The 21,166-nt window shown below is 41.5% G+C and overlaps 1 protein-coding gene across 1 annotated transcript; it reads right to left on the bottom strand.

Annotated features, from left to right (window-relative positions):
- Positions 1-15,802: 15,802 nt before the first annotated feature.
- On the bottom strand, positions 15,803-21,166 carry LOC106607677 (paired box protein Pax-1). The gene is made up of 5 exons (XM_014204879.3): positions 20,938-21,166; positions 19,776-20,402; positions 18,679-18,812; positions 18,305-18,515; positions 15,803-16,464 (listed from the first exon to the last, which is right to left on the bottom strand). Exons 1-5 carry the CDS (start codon positions 20,939-20,941, stop codon positions 16,376-16,378), a joined length of 1,065 nt encoding a protein of 354 aa, XP_014060354.1. The 5' UTR covers positions 20,942-21,166; the 3' UTR covers positions 15,803-16,375.

The following is a 21,166-nucleotide window of genomic DNA, read 5'->3' on the forward strand; positions in this document are numbered from 1 at the left end:
CTGCCTCACAGCCTTTTCTTTTGAATGTTTTTCTATGCTTTTAGGCACTGTCCCGTTTGAGGGAGTTTCCATGGCACCGCAATCAGTATGGTTAAATTTTCACCCCCTCTTTGAGTTTGTAGATACCTAGCTGCCGACGTCCAGTGGTTAATCAATGCCCTGTGGTTTTATGAGATAAATGGCGCCATATCACTGCGCTTCACCCACCTATTTAAAACCAGTGACATGCAACATCGGACCAGAGTGTCACTCTTTTCATCTGCTGTTAATCTGTCCAGTCTTTTAATGTCTGACTGTATGTTTTACTGCTCGTTCCCCCGCTGAGTCTCAGGGAGTCAGGTTCAGGTATATTTGTGTTGTAAAGACGCTGGTAAATATCCAGTTAATGCTTGTTATAAGACATACTGTCTCACCTGTCTGTCTCTCATTGTGTGTTTGGACCACTTGCTCTTCCACTATCTCTGGCAGTACATAATGTAGTAGGCGAAACTGGTCAATAGAGTCTGGACTAACTCGAAACCCACCTTAAAGACAGCAGGAATCACAGGTTTTAATGTCGTTTGTGTCCATTTTCTTTGTCAGCTAGATTCAGTCTCCCCTTGACATGGTCATAGAGTAACTTTCTAGGAGTTGTTTCAAGGAACTCTCAGAATTCATTTCGTCCAATTAGGAGGGTTACCAAACCCAGTCTAAAAGGCTGTAAAGATACTTTAGCATCACTACATTCCATGTCCAGTTCAAATGTTGATTAAAGACACTCTTAGGCAGCCCATGGTGTGTATCCCAAATGGCACCCTATTCCCTATATAGTGCACTACTTTTGACCGGGGGGGGGGGGTTGGGGTTGGGGGGGGGGGGGCTCTGATCAAAAATAGTGTACTATATATGGAATAGGGTGCCATTTTGGACACAGTTACAGGACTCATAGCATCAGAGAACAAAGAGGGATCATTTGTAGTAAGTTGGGATAGATATATCGTCAGGTTATATTTAACTGTACATTAATGATTCGCTAATGAGTGCCTCTGTACCCTTTACTGTAGGTGAGGAATTTTTATGACCTTTCCACCCTTTTGATCAGGTGACGTTTTCATGCTGAGGCGAGGAGAAAAATACACAATAGTTTCGCTTTGCCTTGTGTGTATCGTACAATAATAACAGCAATAAGTAGAGGTTATTAGCAAGTTATTATATACTGTTGAACAACACGGGCTTCTCTTACTCAGATTGAAATAGACCTCAGAGATGGAGATCACTGTAATGTCTGTTGCAGCAGGAAAGAATGACTGAAAACAGAGCTGTTTGTACAAAAATGATTGTTTATGACTCATGAACTTGAGCGTATGGATGAATTCATTTCCATTATCGTAAACTGCTTCTATGCACGCGTGTACACACGCACAGATTTTGTGCTCTGGAGCTGCTAAGCTGAGGTATCCCTGCCTCCACCGACATCCGAAACACCTTGGACAGACAGAGTTGTGAACGGCACTGAGGAACTTCTGAAAACAAACAGACAATGTTAAACATGAGTTTAGGGACCTGGTCGTCCACACTGAGACTCATAAAGAAGGGCAGTTACATCTGTTTTCTCTCCCCTGGTGACCCCTGAGAGGGCAGCGCAGGGCCGTGGACATGACCAGGGCTGAGTCCCAAATGGCAACCTATTCCCTTTATAGTGCACTACTTTTGACCAGGGTCCATAGGACTTTGGTCAAAAGTAGTGCACTATTTAAGGAGTAGGGTGCCACTTAGGGCGCACCCCAGAGGGCACGTGGAGGGAAACATATTGCCCCACTAACAGTGACCAATGGCAGACCAGACCACCAATGGTACCATGGGGTTAAGTCAGCAGAAGGAATCAGATATATGCGAAAGAAAATAGCTTAACACCTTGTCAGAACGTTGTCCACTAGAGAAACACAACACCCCCACAGCCCCCCTCAGAAACACAACACCCCCCCCCCCCCCCCCACGGACGTACACCCCCCCCCCCCCCCCCCCCCCCCACCCAGATAGCATATGAACAGGTCATAAGCCATTGCAAAAAAAATTGATTGGCAGGAAATTAGCTGTAAAACTGCAACATTGTCTTTCAGCCTCATGGCAAAATGTGTAGAATAGCATGAAATTAGCTGTAAAACTGCACATTTTTCTCTCAGCCTCATGGCAATATGTGTAGAGTTGCAGGAAATTGGCTTTAAAATAGCAACATTTTCTCTAATTTCTCTCAGCCTCATGGCAATATGTGTGTGTGGTAACATCATGGCTTGATGATTTTAGAAGTAAACAGTGCTCTCTACTCTGTTGACTAGAACTCTTATCTGACGCCGGTATTGTTTAATACCAGATCATTGCTGTGGTTCAAAGGAGACCACCCTTTGAGGCGAAGTGAAGGCAGTGCATAAGTGGTGAGGTTAGTTTATTTTTGGTGAAAACAATTTGTGTGGAAATGAACAGGACACATTTGTACACTGTCACAGACCCTCTGAAGGTTGTAACATTTTTGACAGTAAAGATATGTCTTGTTGTCTTAACAGCTCTTTAAACTTCAGTGACATTTAACAGTACATTTTAGCACTATAGTGAATAATATTGTCCTTTCGCAATCAGTTTTGCAATTTAAAAGAACAGTTTGCAATCTCCCCTGCAGTGGAGGGAGGGAGCTTCCCTCTGTCTGCTGCCAGCTGTGGGTATCCAGGGAGTGACCCACCACTCTGGCCTCCCTGACCGCGCTCACTTCCACGCACCACGATGACACGTCAGGCCTGCGTCCCAAATGGCACCATATTCCCTACAAAAGTGCACTACTTTTGACAAGAGCCCTTTGGGGCAATAGGGTGAGCTGTTACTGTATTATGTCAGTCATATGTATGAGTGTTGGGAAGATCTCCTTCTGATCATGTCATACACTTTCTCTATAGGCAGCAAGGCCACCTTAACACTTTTTTCCCTATTCTAGCAAACTGACTTACTGATCATCGCCTGACTCTTACAGGTTATTTTTGACTGGCATTAACAACCTGTTAGAACTTCATAGAGACAGACACGATAGAAGCCCCAGCGCCATTATGAACACTGTTGTTGTTTTGGATACATTAATGCTCCATCACCCGGTCACATATTTTGAAAATACTTTATGGCTCATCTGTGCTCCGGGTCTGACCTTATGACCCCACTTCCTCTGGGGATCGTTTCAAAGTAAGTTAGACAGAATCACAGTGGTGAAGACAGTCTGCTTTGACCTGTGTGGTCCAAATATGGGATATGGTGTGTGTGTGGGTGTGAGTGTGGATGTGTGGGTGTGGGTGTGTGTGTGGATGTGTGGGTGTGGGTGTGTGTGTCAGTGTATAGGAGATGAGTAATAGAGTCAATCGCAGGACACCGAACTGAGTAAAACATATGTCTTATTAACTCTAGGAAAAATGTAATATTACAAAATCCACGCAGGGATAAAACACTAACGAAATACATACAACGAACACGACCAACAGAAAAACAATAACGCACAAAACATCATGAATATCAGAGGGTTTAAATAGGGAAGTAATCATAACGAAATGGGAACCAGGTGTGAACAATCAAGACATAACAAATGGACAAAGAAACATGGATCGGTGGCGGCTAGAAAGCCGGTGACGATGACCGCCGAACGCCGCCCGAACAAGGAGAGGCTCCAACTTCGGCGGAAGTTGTGACAGTGTGTGAGTAAGCTTTTAGCATGAGGATCTGCTCAACTAAACCGCCTCATATTGCAGGTCATGACAGCAAACGAATAGAGGGCTTGGAAAGAGAAGTGCAAAAACACTCCTTTATGTTTTCATCAAGACACCCTCACCTACTTCCTAACTTACTTTTGTAGCATGCTACCTTTTCAAACGCACAATGCTATCTCATCTAGTGCTTCCCACTGTACCACCCAAGTGGGATGGCTTGGAGATGAAAACATCCTAATCCTCTCCCCACATCTTAAATGGACCCTCATTCAGATAAATCAGCCTTTTCCTCAGTCTGTACACAACGTCCATTCAGTTCTGGTGATCTGTGAGGAAACGGTGCATACACATACGTACGTTCACTAACTGTGGCTTCACATCTCTGTTAATACAGAGAGAGATAGATAGATAGATAGATAGATAGATAGATAGATAGATAGATAGATAGATAGATAGATAGATAGATAGATAGATAGATAGATAGATAGATAGATAGATAGATAGATAGATAGATAGATAGATAGATAGATAGATAGATAGATAGATAGATAGATAGATAGATAGATAGATAGATAGATAGATAGATAGATAGATAGATAGATAGATAGATAGATAGATAGATAGATAGATAGATAGATAGATAGATAGATAGATAGATAGATAGATAGATAGATAGATAGATAGATAGATAGATAGATAGATAGATAGATAGATAGATTATGTATTGGAGCGTGCCCCTGGCTATCCGTAAATTTAAAAAACAAGAAAATGGTGCTGTCTGGTTTGCTTAATATAAGGAATTTGAAATGATTTATACTTTGACTTTTGATACTTAAGTATATTTTAGCAATTACATTTACTTTTGATACTTAAGTGTATTTAAAACAAAATACTTTTAGACTTTTACTGAAGTTGTATTTTACTGGGTGACTTTCACTTTTATTTGAGCCTATTAAGGATCTTTACTTTTACTCAAGTATGACAATTGGGTACTTTTTCCACCACTGCTTTGGAGCATAAAGTGTTTGGCTTAGGGGACCATTGTGATACAGTACCTGTTTGTTTGAGGAATCAAGAAACATGGCATGAAGATCGATAAAACAACAGAGATCTGTATCATCGCCAGATTGTCTTTTACAAAGCTCTGCACCTGCAATGAAGCTCTCGAACTTAAGATGAATGTAAACAGAGTAGATCCAGTCTGTCATTTATTGTCATGTTTGGCTATGGGATTGGTCGATCTTCAGTCCTGACCTCTGTCCAATAGGACCACCAAATCATTGTCCTGGGCTGTTGATCTTTTAACCCGCCCATAGGATCGACTGGAGGATCTAGGCTTTGTGGCATCACAAAAGCTGTAATATGTGGCTTGAGGATTAGGAGCGCAAAGCTTTTAAAATAGTTGAGGATGAGGAGTGGTTCTTCCGGCCACGTGAAGCTCTCAGGTTTCTTGACACAGGTAACGCAAAGCCCCTGCCTGTGTCCCAAATGGCTACCTATTCCCCAACGTTGTGGACATTTCTAGGGCCTATCCCTAATCTCCACCGCTGTCCGATAACTCAGCCATCTCCAGCGAAGCACTTCTTACAGGCCAAACAAAGCGTGAGGGAGCTATCGCTGTGCAGCTCATTCTCATCGGGCATGTAGCTGCTGGTAACGCTGTCATACGCCATGAGAAGATCTACCTCCCAAATTGCACCCTATTCCCCATATAGTGCACTACTTTTGGCCAGGGCCCATAGGGACACTATGCTCTATGTAGGGAATACGCTGCCATTTGGGACGCGGACAAGAATCTGCCTCTCAGCTGATGTTCACTAATCACCATGGTTATCATTCATTTTCTTTCTTTCTTTCTTTCTTTCTTCTTTCTTTCTTTCTTTCTTTCTTTCTTTCTTTCTTTCTTTCTCTTCTTTCTTTCTCTCTCTCTCTCTCTCTCTCTCTCTCTCTCTCTCTCCTCTCTCTCTCTCTCTCTCTCTCTCTCTCTCTCTCTCTCTCTCTCTCTCTCTCTCTCTCTCTCTCTCTCTCTCTCTCTCTCTCTCTCTCTCTCTCTCTCTCTCTCTCTCTCTCTCTCTCTCTCTCTCTCTCTCTCTTCTGCAATTGGCCACATCCTTTAACGCTGCCATAACAGCTCTGGTTCTATCACTGACTTCAAGCATCATCCAGGAAGCTGAATGTTCGGCTAATACATTTCTGTAGAAGTCCGCAAAGAAATATTGTGCTAGCTATGCTACTGCCATAGCTGTAAGAGCCTCTGTTTTCCTCTGCCTCATGATTAAGGTGACGTACAAAATGCTGACTCTGGTTCCAGTTCTCTTTCTGCCGTGAACATTAGAGAAACTCAAAGCTCACAGCCATTACGCTCCATTTACAATATCATTGTAGTATTGGGCTAATTTGTTCACAGTCTCTCGCTCCAGTCAGTGATAATGTCCTCTTGGGAGTGTGTTAAATGGTCTACACTGTTGAGTTGGGTTGCATCCCAAATTGACCCTATTCCCAATATAGTGCACTATCGGCCCTATGGACCCTGGTCAAAAGTAGTGTACTATAAAGGGAAGAGGGGTGCCATCTGGGGCACAGCCTTGGAGACACGACTCGTGTGCCAGCTGTGTACCATGGTTGTGTGTACCCTATGGTGATCTAGCCATGGGGGGCTAGCCAATGACACAGCACTATCTCCAGCTGCTATCGGCATGGAAACAAAGAGGTGCTGATAGCAGAAAATAAGGATCTTTCTCTTGTTGGCGGGCGAACACTGGGTGGTGGCTCCTGGCTCTGAATGATTTGGGGAGTTTTGAGGTCAATTACGGGGGCACTGGCAGGGCGTGTGGCAATGTGGAAGGCATCCAGATAGTTAAGATGGAATTTGTGATTGTCCATAAAACGTGAACTCTTTCCCCTCCCTCTCGTGTGATCGCTATCAGTCAGCACTTTGTGTACATGCATCTATTCATTAAAGATGCTATCAGACGGCAGAGGCATTTGAGAGGGTTTTCAGGGGAAGTCACCAAGGCGAGATCAATGGAGACCCTCTCCATTCTTGTGTTTGCACACAAGAAGGGTAACTTCAGTCGAGCTACCAAAGTCTGCTATGTATATGTGATTTGAACAGCCGGAAAAACAAGTTGGGCTTGGTTTGTTCATGCAATAAGTATTTGCAAAGGTTATGTCCTCCTGAATGAAAAACAAAGCTGATTAAACAGAATCAAATAGCAGCAACACTTGACTACTATCAAAATAATATAATGAATCTAGGTTTTAGTTTTTTTGTGGTTTTATTTAGATTCCCTCTAAGGTGAACATCAGGATCAACTTCAACTATTTTTCCTAATTTAGTGACTTTCTTATCATACGTCTTGTTGAGAGATCAGATTAAACCACATTGTTGGAACAAAAGAATAATGACTTCATTCATTATGTAATTAAAGGGGCAGTGCAGTTAACGTGATTTTTCAGTTTTTTGATGATATTTCCACACTATGGGGTCAAAATAACACTCTGAAATTGAGAAAATAATGACGCCATTTAGTGTAAGAGATGTTTGGAAAAATGTGTTGGAATTTCAGCCTGTTCAGGTGGGATGGAACTTTTGGCCCACATCATGACGTCGCAATGTGACCTGATTATACTAGCCTAATGACTGTTCATCTGGGTAAGGGGGTGGGCTTTAGACCATTCTATCAGCCAATCAGATCTGTGTATGTAAAAATGTTCCAATTTGTTTTCTAACGCCCACATGATCAAACTGAGCATTTCAAGGGCCAAGGGAGGCTCAGGGAAATATATGATAAAAATATATATTTTGTGGTTGTTTTCATTAAATAAACACACAGTGATTTATTAAACATACAGTGATGCAATTATAAAGACTGCATGGGGGCTTTAACCACATTATTGTAACCTCATGATGCATGAGAATTCAAGTTACTTCTCTTGGAAATATCAATACTGTGGTAACATTGTACTTTTATGAAGCATATCTCTATGTAGAGGGTGTTTAAGCTCGCAATGTGTTATCACTGAAACTAAAGTTAGCATTTTTGGTAAACACCGTACAGTGCCTTCAAAAAGTATTCATACCCCTTGACTTATTCCACATTTTGTTGTGTTACAGCCTGAATTCAAAATGGCTGAAATACCCCATAATTACAAAGTGAAAACATGTTTTTAGAAATGTTAGCAAATATATTGAAAATTAAATATAGAAATATCTCATTTACATAAGTATTCATACCTTGGGTCAATACTTTGTAGAAGCACCTTTTGACGGCGATTACAGCTTTGAGTCATATTGGGTATGTCTGTAACAAATTTGCACATCTGGATTTGGGGATTTTCTTTCATTAATCCTTGCAGATTTTCTCAAGCTCTGTTAAGTTAGATGGGGAGTGTTGGTGAACAGCAATCTTCAAGTCTTTCCACAGATTTTCAATGGGATTCAAGTCTGGGCTTTGGCTGGGCCACTCAAGGACTTTCACATTCTTGTTCGGAAGTCATTCCAGCATTGCTTTGGCTGTATGCTTGGGGTCATTATCCTGTTGGAATTTACATTTTTGCCCCAGTCTAAGGTCGTTTGTACTCTGAAGCAGGTTTCTCATCAAGGATTTGACTGTATTTGGCTCAGTTCATTGTTCCCTCTCCTTACCAGTCTCCCAGTCCTTGCTGCTGAAAAGCATTGCCATAGCATGATGCGGTCACCACCATGCTTCATGGAAGGGATGTGTTAGATGGGTGATGAGCTGTGCCTGGTTTTCTCCAGACATAGCACTTTGCATTCAGAACAAATAGTTCAATTTCTGTCTCATCAGACCACAGAATCTTTTGCCTGATGCGCTCAGAGTCTATCGCATGCCTTTTTGCAAACTCCAGGCATGCTGTCATGTGCCTTTTTCTCAGGAGTGTCTTCCGTCTGGCCACTCTCCCATAAAGCCCCGATAGGTGTAGAGAGTGTTGTCCTTCTGGCAAGTTCTCCCATCTCAGACCACTGTGATCTTGGAAACATTCAACATTCTAGAAATGGTTTTATACCCTTCCTCAGATATATGCTTCATTACAATTCTATCTCAGAGATCTACAGACAGTTCCTTATGGTATAGTTTCTGCTCTGACATGCACTGGAAACTGTGGGAGCTTCTACAGAAAGGTGTGTTTCTTTCTAAATCATGTCCAAACGATTGAATTGGCCACAGGTGGATTCCAATCAAGTTTTAGTGACATCTCCAGGATGATCAAAGGAAATTGGATGCATTTTATTTCATTTTCAATACATTTGCAAAAATGTCTAAAAACATGTTTTCTCTGTCATTTTGGGGTATTGTGTGTGTCGATGGGTGAGATAAAAAAATATTAAATTAATTTTGAATTCAGGCTGAAAAACAACAAAATGTGGAATAAGTCAAGGGGTATGAAAACTTTCTGAAGGCTCTGTATTTCTCTCTTTAGCGCTGAATCTGTAATAAACCTAATCAAGTTTAATGTTTGATACCTCATTATAAATACAGTTCATTTTAGATTCCAGAAACCCATAGGTTTTTAATTAAGATTTCTTTGGAAATTGTCTTAGTATTTTCACAAAATATTTAAAAGGTCAAAAAGGAGATCCTGAACTGTAAGATACTTATTTAACCTATTAAATTGGATTATGTCGTTTCATTATCTCCTGGTTAGTTGTGCGTTCACTCTTCTTTTAATAAATTGCTTAGAACTTCTTTCTTAAAATAGTTCAGACTCTTTTCTTAAATGTGTCTTGCTATGTTCATTAAATAAGGAAAAGCCCTGGTAGGGCAGTACCGACACTGGTGCATCTTTAACTGGAAGGACGTTGGTATCTGAACAAGAGATCAGAGGACTCTCTGAGACTGCTGAGAGGAAATGATGTCATTCATGGAACCCGGAAGTGGGGCCATTCATTGGAGGGAGGGAGGGAGGGAGGGAGGGAGGGAGGGAGGGAGGGAGGGAGGGAGGGAGGGAGGAGGGAGGGGGAGGTGTAGTGTAGTGGGTGGTGCTCGACTCGGTGTTCGACTAGACTAAACTGTCAGATGTAAAAACGCTGAGAGAATTGTTAGACAAAGTCACAGTCGTCTCAGAGCATAAACTCTGCTTCTTACATAGGTCACAGGTCTAAAAACGCAAATTCAAATAGGATTCATGCCCTTGTTCGTTCCGTAAGGTAACTATTATTATGTGTAAATGTCTGGGGGTGGTGGGTGAATACTTCTGAGATCCTCTGGTATTGTAGCCAGGCAATGCGGTATATTTCAAAAACTAAGATGGTGTCATCTGTGGCGAACAAAAGTGTGAGAGTTGTCTTTTGTCTGACAGGTTAAGCGGTCATAATTGATACCTGATGCTCTGAGGTTGCAACACAAAATGATGTTGCCGTTTCAGAGTAATTCGTTGGAGAGGTGTTTGGTAGTGGATACGGAACTCTGGGGTAGATTCATGTCTTGAGTGGTGTTCTAGTTCTGACTGAGAAGCAGCCATGCATTCAGACGGAACTAGGTACCATTTAGTCACGCACATATCATTCACTACAAGCAAGTACATCATCCTCCCTAGACAAACTAGCTCTGCAGTCTGTCTACAGTAGACACTACAAATTGAGCAATTCTGCTGAGTATGGCGGGGATATAGGAGTGACACACAAGCACACACTCAAAAACGTTCACACTCGCACAGCGCCTAGCGGTGAGAGCGTTGGGCCAGTAACTGAGAGGTCTCTAGTTTGAATCCCCAAGCCGACAATGTGCCCTTGAGCAAGGCACTTAACCCTAATTGCTCCAGGGTCGTCGTTGATATTGGCAGACATTGGCCGTGACCCCACTCACCGAAGGTGTCTCAGGGAGAGCGGGATGTACAAAAAACACATTTCCAATTCACACATGCGTATTAATACACACTTTTGTGAAATAGGACAGATATAAGTACCCACCAACTTCTTATTACAGACACACGGTTAAAACGTCCAGATTTCCCATTAGCTTTTGTTATTTATTGGATGCTAATCTTAGGATAGTGGCATCTTGACAGATTATCCAAAAATAGGGATAATTCATGATGAGGGAGATGGGGTGGGACAACATTGTATCTCAAGCACCAGTCAAAATGCTGACCGCTGGTTTCAGGATTTCTGTCAGTAATCATTTATTTGTGTTTATCTGCTCTCTCCTTAAATTTCTGAAGGTAAAATAAGAAAAGAGGGGCTAGTCAGGGCTGACTTTGAACACCGGGCATCTTCTGAAAGGGACTCAGGATGAGGTGGACAGACAGCACAGCACTTCCTCAGCACTCCTGACACTTTTGTTGAGGGCTGAGAATGAACGAGGTAATCTAAACCGAGCCATGGTCACTTGAGAAGGTGGGGGAAGGCTGGCGGTATGCTGCTAGCCTTTCCCATGAAGAAGCTCTTTTGCGTCTGACTGTGTTTGCTTCAAAAGTCTTGACCCTCAGATAGACATCGTTTTAGGTTTACCACTTTTTATACTCAAAGGTCACAACACACTATCCACCTTAGAAATATCAATGTTTTGTGTGCAAGTGAATGTACACCGTTTTTTATGTGAGTATACTGAAACGAATTCAATTTGAATTAATTTGCTTTTGTTCAAATTCTATTAATTTCTACTTTTGACTCATAACTCAAATCTGACCCATGCGTGCAGATTGAGAGTAGCATGTACATCACTCTGCGTCTTCTAGCGTGGCGCAGAAGGCCGCTTGTGGTTTCACGCTCTGCCTCCGGTCTTAGTCCTGGCGCCTTGATTCTGTGCTGCTGAGAGGGTGACATTTAGACGGTGCGTCTTGGAATGGAGATGTGTCCTGTACTACAATACATGTTTGACACGGCAGAGATGAATGTGGCCCTGCCTCAGGGCGTGTGGAGAAAAACTGATTGTTGGGGGAAGTCATAACAAGTTTCCTTACAACTGTACACAAAGGTACATGGTAATTGATATGACAGCAAGCAAAACGTAACAAGTTATTTCACAAGCTAGTGAATTAACTTACATTATATGGCTATTAATCATCTTTAGACAAGCTTTTAGATGTACTAACATGATACGTTCATTTGGATTGTGTGTGTACAATACAAATGCGTGCATGCGTGCGTGCGTTCAAGTGTGTGTGTGTGTGTGTGTGTGTGTGTGTGTGTGTGTGTGTGTGTGTGTGTGTGGTGTGTGTGTGTGTGTGTGTGTGTGTGTGTGTGTGTGTGTGTGTGTGTGTGTGTGTGTGTGTGTGTGTGTGTGTACGGGGAGGGTGCGAGCAGATTGATGTCAGTCAGCCTTCAGTCAGCCGTCAGTCAGTCCAGGTGGTAGGCCATCAAACTGAAGGCTCATTTTAGGCCCAGTGTTTGCTCTGTCAGACTTGTGCTCAGTAAGGCTTAGACTTGTCCTAGTAATGGCACATCTCCATTCAGCAGTAGCTGTTTGCTGGAGGATCACCTTACATTGCTCATTATCTGTCTGCAGCAGGCCTCAGCAAACAAACAGTCCGATAGCCTTTGAATGGTGAGAAAATGTTGAATATATAGGTCCAAAGTCAAACAGTTTTCTCCTGCCGTCGAGACTATTGGGGCTCACAGAGTGTTGCATACACACGCGCGCGTGGGAACACACACGGGTAGACACAGGTACACACACACACTTCCAGTAAAAATGCTATTGCAAATGGGGCTAATCATTGCGTAAATATGTGTTGTATTTTAGCAGAATTACTACTTGTTAGTCAAATAAACATTGTGATCAGGAAATGATCATGTTAGATAATATTTATTTTCATCTCGTCTGCACTGACCTCAACACTGGCGATGACAACTGTTGTACTTCTCTAGTTTGGCTTAGCAGAAATGAAACACTAACATGCAAATTGAGAACTGTCCCTCAGGTCAAGGTGCTGCATAAATTCTGACAGGCCTACTTCAGGTTCAGATCACTTGGTTACTGAATTATAAGCACATGTACATTTAAAGGAGATATAGACTCTCAGTATTATATATCCCGTAGAATCCCTAATTCTATCAATTCTATAAGTAATGTATTGGATCTCTGTGTAGACTCTCACCGTGACACAACGGGTGTCAGCGGGTTTTTGCTCCACCCTTGTACTTGATTGAAGAATTAAGGTCACTAATTAATAAGGAACTCTCCTCACCTGGTTGTCTAGGGCTTAAGGGAAAGGAAAAGCCAGAAGCCTGCAGAAACTAGGCCCTCCATGGAATGAGTTTCACAACCCTGCCCTAACACATAATACTAATGACTGTAAGGACAGGTCACACCCTACATTTTGGCGTCCGCCTGTCTCAGCAGTCCTATGTGTGTGTCTCAAATGGCACTAAGTAGTGCACTAAATAGAAAATAGGGTGCCGTTTGGTACGCAGTCCTATCCCACTGGGCACACACTGGTTGAACCAACGTTGTTTCCAAGTCATTCCAATGAAATCACGTTGAACCAACGTGGAATAGGCGTTGAACTGACGTCTGCGCCCCGTGGGATGTGTCTCGGGCAGGGTTTGAAAGTATATGGTGGCGAGGGGGTGGCGATTGCAGAGGAGACACACTGGACTGCGTGATGGAGGAAGCTGCAGCAACCCCATCCCTTCGTTGATGTCCATCACCAGGTGTCCATGGTAACCCTACCACACACATCTCTCTCTCTGCTGCATGCTCCTGCTTTGAACGACTTCCTGGGTGTGTCTCAAATGGCAACCTATTCACTAAAAAGTGCACTACTTTTGACCAGAGCCCAATGACACCTGGTCAAACGTAGGGCAATATGGGAATAGGGAGCCATTTGCGACGCAACCCTGTCTTTCTGATTACTGTCCATACAGCAAACCTGCTCACCCCGAGGAGAACGTCCTCCAAAACCTTTTGTTAAAGTCAGTTTCTTATACATGATCTTCAGCACATCTATCTCAACCCAATATCAACATTTTGGAGTGCATTTGGCCTACACATGGTCATTTGGATTATGAAAATGGCATTTCGCAAAATATGGATGGTGTAAGGATTAAAAAACTCAAACAACAAAGCTGAACTACCAGTATCTGTATTGTGTTTAGAATCTTCTGTATATTTCTGTTCAGAAAGTCCCACGTGTCCTCGTCTGAGAGAGAGGTCCGTGGCTTGGCTTGACTGGGTTATATCCACCACACAGGCAAGCTGTACTCTGAGGATTGTTAAACGTAAGCGCTTAACCAAACTATGTTTTCCACTTCCACTAACTGTATTTTCATAAGGTTTTCTTGGTTGGTATTTTTAGTCCTTTACGCAGATATAAAAATTCCTAAATTGCTCTCTGTTTATGCCTCAAAACCCCCAAATAGGCATCTGTATTCATCCTGAAATGCTGTCAACTCCCTTGCCTTAAACAAGTATAATTTTTAGAGACCCAAAATATGTCTATCTAATGCAGCATTACATAACCAGATAATAATGAATATCTGTTTAGCATTGTACAATAATTTTCTACAATAATAATAATAATTTTAAAAAATATGTAATGACAATTTTTTATAGGTATTCTGAATTTATGTATTAGGTAATTCTAGAATGCAGCAGGGGAATCACGTATAGGCTATCCTTAAATAAGAAAAAAAGAATATATATAATAATAATAATGATGATAATGAATCAATTATATTTAAGCAATAAGGCCCGAGAGTGTGTGGTATATTGCCCATATACCTCAAACCCCTGAGATGCCTTATTGCTATTATAAACTGTCTTCCAACATAATTAGAAGGGTAAAAATAAATGTTTTGTCATACCCGTGGTATATAGTCTGATATAACACGGCTTTTAGCCAATCAGCATTCAAGGCTCGAACCATGCATTTTATAATATAGATTATAACATTAATACAGAAATATCAACATATAAGCATTATCTTAATACATACTGTACATTCATGTTTGTGTTCATATTCATAATACCTTATTGTAGTTAGAATGAATTACAGTAGCCTTGTAGAATTTCAAGAAGGGTTTGAGTTGGATTAATTTCAATATACTACATATCAAAATATATTCTGTCCAAGGTAGCCTATCATTCATACTAGTATAATATAATATAATAAATATAATCTTATAATAATCTAATTTCGATTAGGCACATGATCTGTCTGTGTATTTAGTCTACACTTCCAAGGCAACCCATAGCTCCCACGGATTGGATGGGCGAATACCCATTCGATCAGAATTCAGTTGAACAGACGTAAACTGTAAACTGAAATAAACAATTATCAAAAACAAATGGGCATAGAGGGAAAATGTAGCTGTGAATGTGGGCAGGTCTGGTTTAATCGACTAGTGATAGTTTGCTCACGGTCAACAATTGATCAAACGCGAGCTCGAATGTTTTCTGAAGATCAACACGATATGCAGTCCCAAATGGAGGTACATTTACAATCTATCCCTTTTAAGCGTCGTTAATGCTCCTCTCGGCATAGAATCATTAGCGTTAGCTTTACAACACGTCTGTCTTGTATCCTTCTATGATTATTGACGCAAACGGTGCGTAACCGCAGTTGCGGACGCATGACTTGCATCTCTGCGTGATGTTTGGATTGATCAGGGGCTCCAGAGGTTTGTGTACAGTCGGTTCTGATACCGTATGTTGGATTATCGGGTGTTTCGTGTTTGTCTTGGAATTGGCTATCCAATAGATGTGTCATTGTATGATTTTTGTCATGGTCTGGAGCCTATATCAAATAAGGGCGTGTTGGTCTTTATTCTTGACTGATTGTTGGGTAGCTATTGCCGTCAGCCTCCTTACCCAGATAGGGGGGGGGGGGCAAGCCTGACAGTGGCATCTGGCCAAAGGTATCGGCCTACAGAGATACCATCTTGCAAGGCGCCGAAAAGTGCGAGGCATCATTAACTCCTGAAAAGCTTGGTTTGCACGAATTTGAAGGGAGGCATGGTGAGTGACACATCAGGGGGGGGGGGGGGGAAGCTGTTATACTGAATCATTATACGAAGTTATTTTACCAACTGCAAATGTATCATTTTAATTTTTACCAGGAGCCAACAATATAAACTGCAGGAATTAGAATTAGACAAATCCAAAGATATGAACGAGGCATTTCCCGTTTAGCATGCCTTTATTAAGCACAGTTAGGCTATAAAAAATATATAATACAGCTTCTGCAGATATAATTTACAAAATTACAAATAGGCCGACATGATATTGCTAACATTTTTGAAATGTCCCTTTTAGGACACAGGCCCAACAAATAAAGATTGTTCACGTTTGTTTGAACCCAGAGAGCATGCAGGGTTATCATCTGTTGTGGGAAACAATGCTTTGGACCTGTCAAGACTGTTAGGCTGGCTACATAATTCGTTTTACACTGTTTCGATTGGGATGACTTTAGAATGAGTGGAATTTTAAATATATAATAATGATGTTCTGATCAACACAACACCGCTTTATTGGTGCAGGTGAACAAGACTGTATCATCATTCATGTCGAAATTCGATTATTTTAGTTTTTTTAGCCTATTGGCATGCAATGCAGTTACACGGAATGATGTTGAAAATGTAGGTTCGTCACTTACTAGTGGATTATACATTTTTTGGGGAAATCTTTTAATTTTACGCATTTTCTTTAGGCTACATTGCCCTGTGATCTTGACGGTCCGTTGGTTTCGTTGGGTTATGAAGCGGAGGTCGGGAGAGATAGTCCGTGTACGCTCAACGCCTCGTGCTGGTGCTTGCTCAAGGGACTGGGAGGTTTTCTGTCTCCTGCGAAAAACAAACAAGAGATACGTTCAATGGAACAAATAAATCGTCATTCTATCCATCATCAGACCAGTCAGAACACAAAAAGCGTGTTAGCTGTAGGTCCCAAAGCCGTGGCGAGAAGAGCAGTTATCGCAACACAATCTCCAAAGAAAACGCCATATACCATACCTCACCATAACTGCAGCAACAGAGATATGGCATGGCTGGACGTTTTAATTATTGAGATATCTAGACAGAGTGGTCTCTGATGTCTCATCTGACATATAGAAAGGTTATTGGACTGCCAATTGTAGCCTATCAAATGGTTATGGAATCATGTGTCCATTGTATTGTAGACCTAATATACTACTGAACACAAATATAAACGCAACATGTAAAGTGTTGGTCCCATGAGCTGAAATAAAAGATCCCAGAAATGTTCCATATGCACAAAAAGCGTATTTCTCTCAAATGTTGTGCGCAAATTTGTTTTCATCCCTGTTAGTGAGTATTTCTCATTTCCCAAGATAATCCATCCACCTGACAAGTGTGGCATGTCAAGAAACTGATAAAACTTTATGATCACTCTAAAATGTGCAATTTTGTCACACAACACAATGCCACAGATGTCTCAAGTTTTGAGGGAGCGTGCAATTGGCATGCTGACTGCAGGAATGTCCGCCAGAGAATTGAAGGTTCATCTTTCTACCATAAGCCACCTCGTTTTCTAGAATTTGACAGTATGTCCAATCCGCCTCACAACCGCAGACCACGTATCCACATCAGGCTTTTTCACCTGCGGGATCTTCTTAGACCACCCTCCAGGACAGGTGATGAAACTTTAATTAAGCAATCTTTTGTGGGGAAAAACTTTAATCGTTGAAATTGTTGCATGTTGCTTTTATATTTCTGTTCAGCATATGTAGCAATATTTCTTCACAAAAATATAATAGGGACATAGGCCGAGCTACTGACATCGAAATGATTGGATGAACAGCAGCATCTATTTTCCAACAGGGTATGGATCATGTAGACCTACTCAAGTATTTCATGTAGAATGGTGCTAATTGGTGTAACATTAATTAGCTTATCAGGCTACATCTTCATGACGTATTTTTTTTTTTTACATTTGAATAAGTCGAATTAATTAATTGGCATCGCTAATTTCATGGTGGTTCTCATTTATATTAAATGACCTCAATGACATCTGTATCTGTAAAAATAAAAACCTTCCAAATCGGCCTACTCGTCAAGCAAACGCACGAAAAGCTTGAAAATAGGAGCATAATGTAGCCTAACATTTCTTCGCAAATTGAATAAACATAATTTGAACATCATCATTGCAACTTTCTATTTTTAAGAATATGTAGGCCTAAACGTTTTGAAGAGTAAGGTCGAAATCGTTATAGCAATCATATAGGCCTATTCAAATAGTATTAATGGGTTCTTCAAGATCAGCTATAGATCTACAGTCATCACCTGAGTGGGTACTGCTCTATACCTATAGGCCAAAACGTCTTGCACAGTCAATAAAGTAGCCTACACTTCCAATGCCTTCTCCCAGAGGACTTAATGTTTTCCTTATGAGGCGCACAACGCAGCGCCTGCTCTGTTCAGACATTCTCTAAATGTCAACTGTTGTCTTCCTAGACCCCCCCTAATTGGGCACCTACTGTTGGCTCGTTAGCTTTCGACCCACAAGCCCTAATCTTTTTTTTTTTTTACGAGTGCATTTACAAATTGCTGGTGTTTGATTGACAGCTGCCTTAAGCCGTGCCTGACATTGTACTGCATTTCAAATATCACCTGCATATTTGAAATGTAAAAACGTATAGCTAAGTACACAGACTGCATGGCTTACCTTCTCGTGCTGAGTGTTTGAAGGACATCGCCATGTGGAGGTCTCCACCTTGCATCGTTGCTTCGCTGTTGGGGTGGGCAAGACTCGTGCTTTGAGACTGCCAGTGGTGTCCAGTTGTCATATAGTTACCTGTTGGTCCACCATACACCCCGTATTGGTTTGGGGGAGAGTAGGCACAAGCAGGGACATAACTCGATAGGTTTGAAGAAGACTGGAAAGGAAAATAAAAAAAGAATGCATTTTAAGCACAGAGAAGCAAAACGCCCCAACACTTTTATGCATGCATTGTATTTACAGTGGAAATGTAGTGGAAACGGATTTCTGATCAAACTATGAACATATTCGTTGTTTGTGTATTTGATTCATAAATGTACCTGAGGAAACTTGATGTCTGCTTCTAGGGAGGATTTCTCTATTCCGTTGACACCATGGGCAGAGGAAAAGGGCGCTCGGTTTACGCTCGCCCACTCCTCCATTTTTGATGGGTACCCCTCAGCTCCAGCGATGGCTGTGGGAAATGTTTCAGTGTAGAATATAACATTATTAAGTCTACAAACCATTTTAGGTTTTTATTCGATTTGTATCGATATTTTCAGATATACCTCTGCTGAGGACAACATTCCTCTTGCACAAAGACATGCTATGATAAACATTGTTTTTGATTTAGGTCAATTTCGTGTGGAAATTCTTCGTTATTAAACGCACACTTCAACCAATCTTTATTTTCTCAAATCAGATCGAATGTTTGTGGCCACAATGTGTTCAATGCAATGTTTTTGTAAGATCTATCATGAAATTTTAGAACAACATTTTATATTTGAAACATTCTTGTTTATTTGACACCTATAGTGTTTGCCTCTTCCATTTATAGAGGCCTGATTACATGCGATTATAACGCTATATTCTGAAGGGAAACAATGAGATCTCAAATAAAATTAAATGAACGTTCACAATGGGCTACGGCTTCGATGTAGGCCTGCTAATAGCCAAACCACAAAGTAGTCCTCACACCGATAGGCTAGCCTTATATGACCATTGACACATTTCAAGAGGATTTAGCGTCCATATTTATACCAGATGTGTAATTTGGCTCATTTATCAATAGGCAATTTAAAAAATAAAATAACTTTCGTTATATGACTAACGTATTATAGACCTAGCCTATTAGGGCTATTATAGACCTAGCCTATTAGGCCTATAATACCGTTTCACTATTTTACAGTTAAACCTATAATGTTATTTTATTTATCAATCTATGTCGTTTAATATAAGTTGGTTGTTTTACGTTGTTCCTCATTCATATGGAATTGTATGAAATATCCGTTTGATTGACAAGAGACTCTGATTCGTAGATATTGAACTATAATGCACCTGGAAATATTTCCAATTTGAGACGTGTGTATGCACTCAGTAATGTAGCTTCTGAAGAATCAACTGAGCTGCAAGAGTCAAATTCAATTTTGCCACCAACCTGCAGGGTCCATGAAGGCTCGGATGCCCAAAATGTTGCTGACTGTGTGCACGGAAGGCCAACCATGGCGGGAGAGGCTGACATGGCCCGGCGTGACCGGTATACCGGGACCACTGCCAATTTTAGTCCCAGTGGGTGACATTGCGCTGGGGTATGAGTACGGGTACATGTGGTTGTAGGACAGCTGAGGATGGATTGGCTTGCTGTTCTCATACTGGCCCGGCTGGGAAAGATTTCCTATTTTGTTGCGTAAAATACGGCTTATGGAGCTAACCGAAGGAACGTTATACTTATCACACACTGCATCTGCAAGAAGCCTGTCCCTGATCTCCCAAGCAAATATTCCAGGGTCTCCTTGTTTGTAATCCCTTATGCTTTTCACCACGTTGGGTGTTGTGACCCGGGGTTTACTTCCTCCTATGGCACCGGGCAGTATCGAACCCGTCTCGTTGTATCTCGCCAGTATCTTGCTCACACAGCCATGAGAGACTCGAAGCTGTCTACTGATGTCACACGGTCGTATTCCAAGTTGAGCTAATTCCACGATTCTGATCCGAATCGAATTTGGAAGCGGTCGTCCGTTGACAAATACCCCGCCAAGCTGATTTACTTCTCCATATGTTTGATCTGCAAGAAACAAATAAGGAATTCCATTGAGGTGCATAGAGTCGACAGATCAGTGTAACGGTGTTTTAAAACAAATAGCATAACCACAATAGCCTGTAGCTTATAGCTTAATGCGCAGTGAGCGCTCACGTTTCCAAAGTACCATTCCCTATTCTTGATCTAACCTACATCATTCCTATTATTATGGCCTTCAAATACAATTTCCAATAACCTAGAATGTTCTCAAACTTTGGAATGCAGCTCAGTCCAAATGTGGGTAAAAAAAATAAATGGAAACCGAGACAAGGAGGCTGCCGTTGTAATGATACATGGAAACACGCATTTGAGAATAGGATAGTGCAATATAATGGTAAAACCTCTAAATCTCTTTTTATGCAAATATATTCTGTTGATGAGTCCATGCCAAATTAATCACGGCCCACTGGGCACAGAACTCAATTCGACGTCTTTTCCACGTTGGTTCAACGTAATTCCATTGAAATTACGTGTAAACAACGTTGATTCAACCAGTGTGTACCCAGTAGGGAGTGCTTACCCATTGCCTTTGGTGTGAGATGTTGTCCTTTAGCAGTTAAGAATGGCCGAAAAGTGCGGTCTCTCCCCTCTGCACATGAGATGAGGAAAATGGTTTTTCTGTGCGTTTTTCCTTTAGCTCTACCCTTTCATTTCTGGTAAGATGATCGAAGACGGCGAGTTTGGGCAAAGGTACTGAAGTGATTTTTGTCCCATAAGGGAAAATTTGTCCATCCCGAAGGCTCAAGTGT

The sequence above is a fragment of the Salmo salar genome, chromosome 06 (assembly GCF_965601325.2).
Source record: "Salmo salar chromosome 06, fSalSal1, whole genome shotgun sequence".
Lineage (NCBI taxonomy): Eukaryota > Metazoa > Chordata > Actinopteri > Salmoniformes > Salmonidae > Salmo > Salmo salar.